Source organism: Eleutherodactylus coqui, chromosome 1 (assembly GCF_035609145.1).
Source record: "Eleutherodactylus coqui strain aEleCoq1 chromosome 1, aEleCoq1.hap1, whole genome shotgun sequence".
Taxonomy (NCBI): Eukaryota; Metazoa; Chordata; class Amphibia; order Anura; family Eleutherodactylidae; genus Eleutherodactylus; species Eleutherodactylus coqui.
The window spans coordinates 57,581,546-57,595,528 of NC_089837.1; the positions used below are offsets into that span (position 1 = coordinate 57,581,546).

The following is a 13,983-nucleotide window of genomic DNA, read 5'->3' on the forward strand; positions in this document are numbered from 1 at the left end:
GCTGATCAGCAGGGTTCTCGGGTTGACAGACCCCCAGTGACCTACTATTGATGACCTATCCTGAGGACAGGCCATCAATAGTTTACAACTGGACAATCCCTTTAAGAACACCGTTTTTTTATACATCTAAGTATTGTATAACTTAGCAATTAGAAACAAGTTCTTGTTTTATTTACTTCTTTCCATCACATTCCATCTCGCTCCACTTTCAACATACAAATATGATTTTTATTCCTTTAATAAAATATATAAAAATATTGTGCATTGCCGTTCAGTAAGGAAACATAGCTCGACCAACAGATACTCAATAAGGCACATGATTGTGCAGCATTTCCAAAAATACATATATATATATATTTAAAAACAGTTCAACCTCGCTGAGGTTGTTATGATCTGACACATCACTCATAGCTCAGGGTCACCACTCCATACAAGTCACAGGGAGACCTTCATTTCATATCAATATATACACAGAGTTGGATTTATAATTTGGAACTTGAAGGGAAACTCGAAAAATGAAAATTCAGCATTTGGCCAGTCCTATGGAGCGCTCAAAAGTTTTGCTTACCCGAATGCCACCATTTCAGAGAATATCTGTTGACCTGAAGCTTATGCTGGACAGGGCAATATGATAACCGAGCGAGCCCTATGCAGCCTACATCGCCAACACAGGCTTGAGCTCCAGTTTGGGTATTTCCAGCTGATCTCAGCACCTCCACCTATTTGTATTTGCCTTGGCATATCAAGAGTTAAAGCTGGCAAAGGGATTCAGTAGCATCCCTCATTGGTGCATATTTTTGTCTAATACTTGCCCTTAAAAGTGGGCCTGTCAACTTGTAAAACCAACAGAAATGGCTGCATAGCTTTACCGATTTTATCACCACTTGCATTCTCTACATAATCACCCCTATTCACCTGTATGAGCTTTTCTTAGATTTGGCTCCCGGCGCTGTGAACCTGCCAAAAGGAGTTCCCCACCGCCCACTGACAATGAAGTCTGACTTCACTCATTAAGAGATTTACAGTTCCCAGAGCTGGATCTAAGAAGAGCCCGTTCAGCCAAATGGGAGTGAGTATGAAAGGAAAAGCAGCTATAGAGGCAGCAGGGGCTATACAACCAGCCTTGCTGACTTTACTATAGGAGAGGTCCTCCTAAATGTTGGATAGTCTCTTCACTACTGTTATGTTCAGTAGTGATGAGCTAATAGTTTGGGTCAGCTGGTTCACTGAATTTAGGCAAAAAAGTTCAATTCTGTCTAAATTAGTTCAAAGTGTACCTGAATTTTACCAATCCCCCTGAAACTGGTGTAGAACACTGAAGAAAGATGATCATCAGAAGTAGAAGAAGAAGGAAGAAGGGGGAGGAGGAAGGAGAAGAAGAAGAAAGAGGAGGAAGAGAAGGACAAAGAAAGAGAAAAATAGAAAAAGAAGAAGGAGGAAGAAGAAGAAGAAAGAAGAAGCAGGGGAATAAGAGAGGTCCGGCCAAGACGAACTGCCTGAGGTTCAGGTTTGCGCCAAACTCAACTTTTAGCAAGGTTTAACCCAAAACAGGATTCAATAGTTTCGGTTTGTTCAGTACTACTGTCCAGCTTTAAACATCATTTTACGTTGTGTATATAGATATGATGTATGATCTAAAACATTAATACTCAAGGGCTGAATTCACAATTCTGGTTGTTACAGGAAACAGTCAACAAGATTGTCATCGGACATACCCAACTTAGTGGTGCTCTTGTTCTTTTATAATTCTTACATCATGTTAGTATATAGTGCCCATTATAAAGTTGACACTTCTTACAATGAAAGCTACTAAAGCCGCACTGAGCCAGCAAAGAAAGGCTTAGAGATTTCAGCTTTGAAGCCTGCAAATTTGTGAATGCAGCTCTGGAGTATATACAGTACAGGCTTTAACTCAGGATCAGTACAAGATAAATAATGCAATGCATTTACAAAGTCACTTGGCTTTTAATGTAAATTATATCTACATATATAGCATTAATGTGTTTGGGAGGTGACTGACTTGTGGATTACCTTGTATATTAAAGGAACACTCCCCACAAAGTATATACACTGTGTTATGATCAGGGTGGTGTTTAAAGGGGTGGGACACAGGGATAGTAAGAACATCAGAGAAGTCCATGTCTCATGGCCGGCCCCATGTATCAGATTTGCCTGGAGTGTACCTTTAAATTCATCTACATTTTTCGGAGAAGTACATGCAATAGAATGGACTTATGGAGCTTATGAAAGGCATAGTGAAATAGTAACTATCTATAATAAATACGGGGTGATCGGTGTTGTTCAAGTCTTAATTTCCCTGTTAGTTTAATATTTATATATTATATATGCTTTATACAAATATATTTAGGGTATATAACTCTTCACTTTGTATAGTCTATAAATGATACTTTTTCGAAGGGAGTGCATTGACCTCTGTTGACTGCAACAGTCATGCCCCATAGAAGTAGATAGAAGTCATAAGCAGGGGTGTAACTATAGAGGATGCAGGGGATGCGGTTGCACCCGGGCCCAGGAGCCTTAGGGGGCCCATAAGGCCTCTCTTCTCCATATAGGGAGCCCAGTACTATAGTTAGGGGCCCTGTTACAGGTTTTGCATTGGGGCCCGGGAGCTTCAAGTTACGCCTCTGGTCATAAGCAATTTAGAGAGTTGCTTATAAACTCAGTTGACTACTTTTCAGGGCAGAGACCAAAGTTTGTAGAGCTAAATACTATGAAGCTCACACATCTACAGTAATGGGATGGTATTATTGTTTCCTCTAAGTTCTCCCTTACATAGTCCGTAGGGGTGCAGTTTCTCCTTGTGGAGAACACCAAGTAGGGTAAGGAAACTTACAGGTCATGCAATGCTCTAAATTTCCCAGAGGAGCATTGCATGACCTATAGGTTTCCTTACACCTACTTGGCATTGCCCACAAGGAGAAAAAGTACTCCTCTCAACTCAGATCGCAAGCTTCTTGACCATCCAACCAGAAGCCTACTGATGAAAGACAAAATCCCAGAAAGAGTCGGTCTGTCCCTTATAGAAAAGATTTTGGTTTGGCTCTTAGCCTTGATATTGACTTGTGGGAAAACTAGCTTCTAATAGGTGGCACTGCAGGGGCATTATATCATCTTCCATTTGTATAATTTACTATATGCATTGAATATGCATTAGCTTTGTAAGAAATAATCATCAATATATTCCAAAATTTACAAATTTTATGTAACGTAGATGATGGACGTAAAGAAGCTATAAAAAAATCTCTAGTTGCCAAAAAAGTAAGAACAGTTAACTATACACTACACAACTAAATTGACCTGGCAGCCGTAGTGAACAGGCAGACAACTCCTCTATTACCAATAATGATCTTCTCAAAAATGAGGTATGGTCAGGAAAGAAGGTCAGCATTACAGAAACTTGTGCAGATGGCCAGGCCTACTGTATCAGACTTGGAGGGTCCATAGAGACCCAAACATGCTCTTTGCTTCTCAAGTTAAGTGCCCGTTAAGCAGAGAGGCCGCTGTGACTATATAACCCCATAGAGGCTCACATCCACCGGGATCTGGTCATTGGTATTGAAGTATCAACCGCAGCTGAATAGGGCCGTATTGGAGTTGCACAGTGGGTAGCTAGGAACAGCTAAACTAGCACAGTGGCCCCATGGTTCCCAGTCATCTCACTGATCACAAAGTGATGGCAAATATCAGCAATATGCATTCAATTTATGAATAACTCTATAAGCTGGAAATACACATTAGATAGCTTTGGCCAAATTCTCATCCTCATTCGGTCAGCAGCTCTCTGCCAACTCTATAACAAACATTTTTATTTCAAAAGGCCGAGGTGAATAAACACCTGATAGACATTTCCCTCTACCAAGAAAATAAGGGATTAGATAGGTTGAAATCCAACTGGCCTGATCCTTTTTGCCTCCAATGATTTGCATTGGGGGTCACTGTGAGGTCCACCCACCTAAATGGTCAGACTCAGTCTAGTGTGATTTAATGTGTATGGCCAGCTTTACTTTGATCTATTACCACCATTTATTCCAACCATGTCAACAGCTGCCTGAAAGCTCCTAAATTGTAAATCCAACTCTGTAAGGAATACCATACACTGACCATGAAAGCTTATGAAAATACAACAGTACTTCATCCCTGAGGTGTCAGTTCTAAATGCTGCCAAAAACAGGAAGATTTCAAACACCTATTAAATATCACATACTGTACAATCACCAAGAGGATTTTATGCCTGCAAGAAACAAACTGTCCTTCTGGTTGCTCTCTACCCAAAAGAAAAATGCCCAAAATTGTTCTAAGAAAGTCCTGCATTGTATTGTTCCATTGTCCATGCTGGTAACGTAGCCCCAAGTGGAGAACATGGAGAGTCATCAAGGACCTGCCTCGGACAACATCACTAGTGCTTTGATGAAGACGGTCACATAGCCAGAGATCTTCTGTCAATTGTCCTCTGGGGTAACCAGTAGTGGCCTTCTGTCAATTGTCCACTCGAACAACGGGAATAATTATCATGTTTATGTTGTTCCAAGGATCTCAATACTGAGGAATTGCTCAGTTTGCACTCATAAATAATTGCTTTCTCTAGATTTCCTGTCCCCGTCTGTCAGAAAATACAAGTTTCCCATTGTTAATCGCAGTTTGTTCAAGAGAACAGAGGGATTCCTAATAATAACGGTTAAGGCTCCTTGTTCCTGGGATATCCGGTTGTCCGTTCATCCAAATCTCCCGAATGATACGTTCTCTTTCTTCGAGCCTTTGTGCTCTTTCAAGTTCTTCAGCAGACGTAAAAACGTTCATATTCAAAGTCCTCTCAAATCGTCTGTGCCTCCTGGCTGAGAGGTCGGAGGTTGTGTCCGAGTCATCGTCGCTGTCGCTGGTGTCACTGTCGCTCTCCTGTTTCCTGGGGTTCTTCTTCACTGTGGACCTCTTACAGTCCGTCTGACAGGATATCCTCATCACTAAAGCCACTAGTGTCAGAATTAGGCCAATGCACACTCCAGATACGAAATACAAAGCCGCTCTCTCCGGGTTTTCTACAAATAAATCAGAAAGACGTGTCAGGGCGACGGAACAAAAACATGAAAACATTTTTAAACCAATTTATAATGAATGACCTTCCTCCTTCTTCCAGCATTGTCCATTGTGCTTTATTTATTTGGTAATTATCTCAGGGCTCAATAATGAATGACAGTAACAGCTATTAAATAGTCACAGATTCCCACCATTAACAATTAGCAGGTTACAAAAATGTACATAAAAAAGAACAAAATGTATAAAAACATCAGACCCAACCAATTTTGGCTTCATTTTGGCCAAGTTTGTAGGAAATGTTTGAACCAATGTGACCAGTAGATGAAGTTGCTACGTGCATTGTTCCTGTGCTACAATCATCCGGATTGCAATGGTTACCTACCAACAATGCTGACATCTAAAGCTATCCATAACATACGATAGCTGTTGGATGACTCTCTCTCTCTCGGCTCCTCCATAAACATGGGTGATCTTAAAGGGGTTGAACCAGAATCACAAGTTATTCCCTATCCAAGGGATAGAAGATAGCATGCTGATTAGTGGCGAGACCCCCCACTAATCTTGAGATTGGAGGTCTTGTTTTCGCCTATGCCTGTCACTGTGAGGTCACTTCTTCCCCAGCAGGGATGTCAGAATGAAGGGAGTCCTGGCAAAGCATGTGTAATCTAAGATGCGTAGCTAGTGGAATAATCAACGAGCTGCCGTGGTCTGTTTAATTTCCCCTGTGGGGGCACTGTAGAGAATTTAAAAGGGTTGTCCCACTTCTAGCTATTCATGTCTTATCCTCAGGATAGGCCATTATGGGTGGGGGTCCTCTGGTGATCAGATGTTTCCTCGGGCTGCTGTCTGTGTACTGAGCTGTATTTCTATAGGAAGCAGATAGCTCTGTACAATGTGCAATGGCTTGGATTGCTATTGCAGGCTGAGTCCCATTTACTTCAATAGGACTCAACCTGCAGTACCAACTTGGGCCACTGTGCAATGTATAGAGCTGTCTGCTTCCTGCAGCAAAGCAGCTCAGTACACAAAGATAGCAGCCCTGAGGAACAACTGGCCATTAGAGGGTCCCAGTTGATGGACCCCTGTCAAGCCTTTATGGATTACCTATCCTCAGGATAGGCCATTAATAGCCAGAAGTGGGACAATGCCTTTAAGTATTACATAGGTCTTATTGAAATCAATAGGTTGCTTGTGTAATGTATTGGCATTCCAGGTCCTTCAATGAACAGGACGCTCATTGTAACCACACTCAGCAAATTGATGAGGATCCTGAACAGGACAACAGATTCAATATCTAGAATGATTAATATATACAATTGGAAAATAATCTGAATTAAGTTCTGCACGCAATACCTATAATGTATAACCCTACTAGGACAATGGTCTGCTTGTCTGACATATCTGCTTCAATCCCATCCCAAATAATGAAAGTTAATCTCTTAACAACATACATTCATTTAGACGACCCACTTTGGCCCTGTGCCCAGACCACCGAAAAATGAAATTCCTGCATGACCGAGGTTTGACTTATCACTTACATGTAATTCTGTTCTGAGCCTCCTGTACTCTCTCAATTATATCTGCCCTTCCTGTACGGCGGCAGCTTGGCAAATAGCCGGAAAAATTAGATTCTATGGCAAGGCATGCATTCGGGAACTTAATAAAGTGAACTGCAGTCCAGAACATTGGCCCATTGTGCAATATGAGAAAGAAGAACCTTGCCGATTCACAAGAGGACATTTAATATTATCTCTTTCTTTATCTACATGTTAAATATCGACTGCAGACGTTTTCATGGCATCTAGTTAATCAAGATAAAAGCCCCAGAGCTGCTGGAGGAGATCTTCAGAAACCTCACAATATTCTGCATTATTGAGTGGTTAGAGAATTTCATTCTTTCCTAAGCAGTGTAGCTTGCAATCTAATTATCATAACACCAATATACGATCTTGAATACGGCGTGGGACTAGCCCACCAGTGTACAAAAGCATCTTCCATTGAGCTGAGGTCATCACATGTTCCGCAGAGTTGAATGGCAAAACTTCCTCATCTCCTGTAGGGAATGGTTTGGAGATAGCGCTACTAAATCAAAATAAGGCTCAACTATCCATGTTTAAAAAACGGAAGTCCGACAACATGGACTCTACCAACGTCGTCAATGTACTTATCACAAGATGACTTTTGGTGAATTTCCAATTAAATGGGGGTGAGGGGAATCGCCCCATTCCCGTTTAAAAATTAATTTATATATGAGTTATGGTCATGGGTTTAACCCTTTAAGAATAGGGCTTCGCTTGGTAATTAATGATGCAATGATTTTTTGTTATTTTCATCTCCACATTTTAACCCTTTCCAATCCACTGTTTGACATCTAAAGACATTCTGATTGAAGGCTGTACAGCTCCGATGTCAGAAGACGTACGGCAGGGTATTCTTATTGTAGATTACTGGCCACTCTGTTGTCGTGGGTCTCTTTAGCATGTCCCATACCGCAGTACTGGCTCTAGCCAGCAGATGGTGCCATTGTATAATGGCAGAAGGAGAAAGCTCCCTAGGAAACCCTGAATCTAAAATTGGATTGCAAAGGGTTAAAAGTAGAGATGAGCGAGTATACTCGCTAAGGCACATTACTCGAGCGAGTAGTGCCTTAGCCGAGCATCTCCCCGCTCGTCTCTAAAGATTGGGGGGCCGGCGGGGAGATCTCTCTCTCCCTCTTTCAGTCACCATAGTCGTTGAGGGTTTGGTCATTACATGATGAACTGTAGTTTTTATTCATTCCATTCGGGGGGGGGGGGGGGAATACAATACGAAAAAAAAAGGCATCAGCTCTTATCACAGCAATCACAAGCCATGGCCCAGACCCAGTAGCCATTATTAGATCTCCAGTTGCCATGGAAACCCATAGACTATCCACGAGTGGGTGGTGGAGAACCGATGACACCATATTGCTTACATGCCATGATCAGCATTGATCCCAGCATGTAAGGGGTTGAAGATGGGAATCGGATTGAGAAAAAGACTTATTTGTTGCAAGACTGCAGCTCAAAGGAAGAGATTAATAACCCTTTCCTATCCAATTTGTATCCTGGTTTTCCTAGGGGGCTTACTCTTTTTCTGCCATTATACAATGGCGCTATATGCTGGCTAAAGCCAGTACTGCATGAGGTGACACGTTGGATAGGCTCCAACAGCAGAAAGGCTGGCAATATACAGTAAAAGAACCCCGACGGCCGTCTTCCAACATCAGAGCTGTACAGCCTTAAATCATAATGTCTTCAGAGGTCAGACAGTGGATTGGAAAGGGTTAAGGTCTTGGTAGTTCAATATAGAGATGCTTCTGAATTTTGTATTGCCTTAAAACACACCAACATTATTAGACTCTCCGCCGGAGAAAATATAGACTGTGGAGAATTCAATATATTTAAGTCATACACTAGGGAGCCAAGTCACCTTTTAAAGATTTTTGCCTCTATCCCTACTCTGAAATAACCCATCACACTATTCTACTCCAAGTGGTCTAACCTAAAAGTCATAGCACATCCAATCTACTGGGCTCAAGGATGCATGACCAGAGTGAGTATATTTAACTCCAAAACCCAACATGGTTGGTCCCACTACATCTAAAATTTAAAACGAGACAACTGTGTAAATAGTCTTGATTAAAAATCTCTTACCATTTTGTGCATACAGCTCCTTAGCAGACCTATATGTCTCCATGGTAACAGACTACAAATAAACCAAATGTAGTCTGATCCTGCAGTCACACTCCAAACAATGCAGTATAAGTACTGTCCATTCATCAACATTAAGGGCTCATGTCCACGGGGAAAATAAGAATTAAAATCCGCAGCGGATTTTAACTCTTCTGCCACGCGCGGATCCGCACCCCATAGGGATGCATTGACCACCCGCGGGGTAGATAAATACCCGCGGATCGTCAATAAAAGTGATTTAAAAAAAAATGGAGCATGAAAAAATCTGGACCATCCTCCATTTTCATGCGGGTCTCCCGCGGGGACGGCTCCCGCGGGCTTCTATTGAAGCCTATGGAAGCCGTCCGGATCCGCGGGAGACCTAAAATAGGAATTTAAAAGCATTTACTCACCCGCAGCGGGCCGGGAAGGTCTTCCCTTCCTTACGGCCGCATCTCCCTTGCTTCGGCTCGGTGGATGTGCCCGGCGCATGAGCGCGGCACGTCGACGACGTGCCGGCGACGTGCCACCGGCGTGAAGAATTCATCCGCCGACCGAAGAAAGAGATCCGGCCGCGACGCAAATAAGAAACGGAGCGGATGGGAGGTGAGTTTATTCTCATTTATTCTTATTTTCAGCGCTCATGTCCGCGGGGCAGGAGGGACCCGCTACGGATTCTACATGTAGAATCCGTAGCGGGCCCGATTTTCCCCGTGGACATGAGGCCTAAAAGGGCTTATCCAGCTTTAAACAATTGTTGACTTAGGATCCCCAGCTAATCAACTGGTCATCAGGCCAGTGTATGGAGTTGGTGTGTGTGTAAAGCACACAGCTCTGTTCCCACTATAGTGGCCAGCTTGGTATTCCGTACAAAGATTTCATTCAGTTTGTATCCACACCAATTTACTATTGGCGGCCTATCCTGAGGAAAGCTGGACAACTCCTAATTCTGGAAGCATGTTCCACATTAAAGTGAATTATTTCTATTTGCATTGATTAAGTTGCCATTCACTTCCCATGTTCATTGCCTATTTAGGTAAAACGAGCAAGGACAGCTTCTTTCTTCTCGTAAGAATATCCTAAGATTCCTAGATATGAAACGTGCCTAATAGATCATCTATAACAGTTACACGAGGGCACTTCAGACAGATCCCACAACATATGGGATGGCTGTTTACAGCCCTAGTCTCACATGATCCTTTCATGTTCAGACTTCTTCTCTACAGCTGTTGGACCTTTTAAGACTCCACTTGTAACATTGCAACACATAAATACAATCATTCGACAACTCAGACGAGTAAATAGGGTTTTGCGGCTTGTGAAGGAATGTCCCAGTATTTATAGGAGTAAGACAGCTGTGCTGGACGACTAATGGCCAATAGTTTAGCAGGTGCAAAGTCTACGATTAGCCGAGCCAAAAGTGCACACAGCTATTATTTCATCAGTAGTTCTGGCCACTTACAGTGTCATTGTGAGGATGTGGAAGCCGGACGACTGATAGAATTTCTATTTTGACTAGTCAGCGGTGTTAAGTATCTGTACTCCTATATAGTCCTTTTGGATCTTATATAAAAAGGCCAGATGGCTGATCTTATTACACGCCAGTTGCTCTAAAACAGTTAAATATTGTGGATTAGGAAGGAAAGCTGAATTTTATCCCTAGTTTTAGAATTTGGGTCAAAGAGGCACGACAAGGTCGCAAAACAATCCTAAACAAAACACTGATTTGACCTTTTACATGGACCAATGGCTGGGCAAGAACATTCGGAAAACAGTTGTTTGCCCAGCCATTGGGCCATGTGAAGAGGCCATCAATCAGCCAACGAATGGGCAAACACTTTTTTGTTTCGAGATTTCATCTATTGTGTGGCACATCTTCCCATGTGAATGGGATGAATGAGCATTCATAGCCAATACTGTCTGAATTGGCTCGTGTGAAAGCTAGGTAAACCAGCAGGCTGCTCATTACACAACTCCAGTTGAGTCATATAGGACGACCCTTGGGGTTGTAATGGTACATGGAGTAACAGGAAAAATGATAAATGGACACTTGATGTCCAAGAAAAGTTACACACAGTTGAAGATCTGAAACAAATCCGCCATCATACTAAAGGTATATTCACATGGAGGATTGTCACATGAATTTTGGGGCAGAATCTACGTTTATTCCATACCAGAATCCACATTCCATTGTTTTCAAAATCGGTATTGTGGTTCATATGCCCTAAATTCTAAAATGTGCATCATGGAAACAAGCAGGTCATCAAATTGGAGATCTGTGCGGAATCCCCTGCAACTCCGTGCTTTAAAATAGGAAACTCCCGTTAAAAATCCATGATCAAATCTACAGCTTTTAGATGCGGATTTCTCTCTAAATTGGAGTTTTTCTACACAGATTTCTGCCGTGTGAACAGACACTTCCATATAGCAATGATACAGTCACATTTGGGTTCTACAAAAAGGACTCAATGGTGTAGAACAAAGATACTCTGCAACTGGACGACCTTTTTAAGTGCTAAACTATGGATAGGTTCTACTCAGGATAATTCTCAATAGTAGATTGGTGGGGTCTGCTGACTGGGACCCCTGTCGATCAGCTGCTTGCCAGGCCGGCATGCTTGTGTACTGAATTGATTTCTGCAGGAAGCAGACAGCTTTATTACCACTGCAGTGGCCAAGCTTGGTACTACAGGAAAGTTCCCATTCATTTCAATGCCTGCAATACCAAACTTGGCCACTACAGTAAGAACGGAGATGTCCGCTGCATGTAACATTGCACAGAACGACTTCTAAAAATTAAGCAACTGCAAGTGAGTGATTTCCTGCTCAGTGCCCGGTAGGGGGCCACGTGTACATGGGATGATTATCGGTCGAATTTGCTGTTTCCAGGGAAATCCGGGCAATAATTGTCCTGTGTAAAGGCACCTTAAGGGTAAAATAAAAATGAAAAAACACTCAGATTCCCAAAACAATGGCACACAGATATGAGGGGGAAGGGTTCTAGGACATGGCACACCAATACCTGGAGATTCTAGAACATTAGCACTGTAGCATGATATAACAGAAAAATGACAAACTGACACTCAGGGTCCTAGGGCAATGAGATCTTCACATATTGGAAAAAAAATTATTTTCGTATTTGTCGGGTTATGGATAAAATGATTGGCTGAATCCCTTGGCAATTGGAGCTGTGGTTTTCTAAAAAAAAAAAAAGTACCTTGAATTCCCTACATAGACAAAATTAAGAGATAAAACAAACTGTATACAGTTAACTCTTCAGCTCCATCTAGTGGTGGCTAAAGCCAATATTTTTATCTTATTAGTTGCCAACTATAAATGAATGCTATATCTTTATCTATATAAAGGTGAAAGCCCTCACTGGTTAACTGGCCACTAATTCTCTAACTTCCCAGTGTTGTACAAATATGAAATTTGTCCAGAGCATTCTAAATAGGAAAAGTAAAGGGGTCACAACTCAATTATTCAATGCTATGTGCAAAAGTATCAGCACTCCTGTGTAATGTGCCATGTTTCCCCAAATAATATGTCCTACCCTGATAAGACCTACCCCGGTTTTTGGGGGAGGCTTGAAATATACAGCCTCCTCTGAAAAGAAGACCTGGCTAACCTGCATAAAAATAAAAAAATAAAAAAATCAATATTTACCTTGTCCATCGCGTCCCGATGGTCTCCAGCGGCGCTGCAGCAAACTGCAGTGTCCTCCCCATCTGCCATCTCTGCTTCTTTCTGGTGACTGGGCTTTGAATACTCCGATAAGGCTCATCAAGCGTCGGCTGTGACTGGCTGCTGGTGCTCAACGAGCCATTCACAGTGCTCGCTTTGCTGGAGGCAGGGTATTCAAAGCCCCATCCCCAGAAGGAAGCAAAGATGACCGATGAGGACACTGCAGTTTGCCGCAGCGCCGCCGGAGACCATCGCAATGCATTGAGACGCCGCGGACCAGGTGAGTATAAGGCCCCCTCCCCAATAAAAAGACACTGTGCCTCTTTTAGAGCAAAAATTAATATAAGACAGTGTCTTATTTTCAGGAAAACATGGTACTAATCTAATTCTCTAACTTCTCGGTGTCGTACAAACATACATTTTGGCACAACCATTCTTTAGGTCCTAAATAGGAAACGTCAAGGGGTTGCAACTTAAATATTCAATTGCAAAAGTAAGTGCACCCCTATGTAATGTAGCTTCCCGGTGGCATAAAAGCATGAAATTTGACAGAGGCAACTTTAGGCCCTACATCCGAAAAGAAAAGGGGTCGCAATGCGATTAGGCAATGCTGATTGCAAAACTAAGTGCCCCCCTATGTAATCTAACTTGCCATTGTCATAAAAGCATGAAATTTGGCGGAAGCATTCTTTAGGTCCTAAATGAGGAGAATGGGAGGGGTGGCACATTCTGCAAAGGGACATTGGTACATGCAGTCTGAAGAGAATCTAACACTCCTCTATGTGTATACATATTTTATTCCTTGGTTCCTCTAAAGTAACAACCACTTCATAAAATTTTCTTTCCAAACACGTAAACACCTGCGCCAAATTAACTCGGGCGAGGCCGGGTATATCAGCTAGTACTGTATATAAGTTATTATTGATCTTTATCGTTTGATCCTGCTACTGTAGAATTATCATTAGTAGAATGAACAGTAAATGTGTGGCTTTACTTTTGCAAGAATGATCCACTTTTGCCGTTTATTGAATGAAACCATTCCAAAATCTTGATGGGATTTGAATAGATCAGAGCAAAACAAGAACACTAACCGGCAAAAAACAATATCCTGTGCAGTTAATGCTCTGATTACAGATCCTTGCATTGAACGCCCCTCCGGCCTCTCAGCAGATCTTGGGTTTAGCTTCTTGGGTTAGCCATGATACAGAAAACATCAGGACTAAATATTTCCAAATATGTAATAGCATGTTTGTTTTACTTTCAGTTATATTTGGAAATGTAGTTCTCTGGACCTGAGCTGAAGCCAGAAGACATTACTCATCTGCAAACAAAGCTATTAGAGACATCCGATTGAATAAAAGGAGAGCTTTCATCTAGGAGAAAACCAGGCTCCTTCTAATAACATGTGGATTACAGCCCGTAATCACACCACGGAAAGCGGACTCAAATATGTATCAGGACAAATGGCCCTCTGCTGCTGTTCTGGATCCTGGTAACTGGAGGAGTGTCCCTGGGAAGAAGCCAAATTCTAAGGCTTGGCTCATCTCTAAATGAG

General features: G+C 42.2%; 1 protein-coding gene across 1 annotated transcript in view; it reads right to left on the reverse strand.

Annotated features, from left to right (window-relative positions):
* Positions 1-206: 206 nt before the first annotated feature.
* The window catches only part of EVA1A (eva-1 homolog A, regulator of programmed cell death), an 814,688-nt gene continuing 800,911 nt past the window's right edge, over positions 207-13,983 (reverse strand). The window contains exon 8 of the mRNA XM_066594304.1: positions 207-5,054. Within this exon, the coding sequence (XP_066450401.1) occupies positions 4,684-5,054 (371 nt within the window). The 3' untranslated portion in view covers positions 207-4,683. The remainder of the gene's footprint in view (positions 5,055-13,983) is intronic.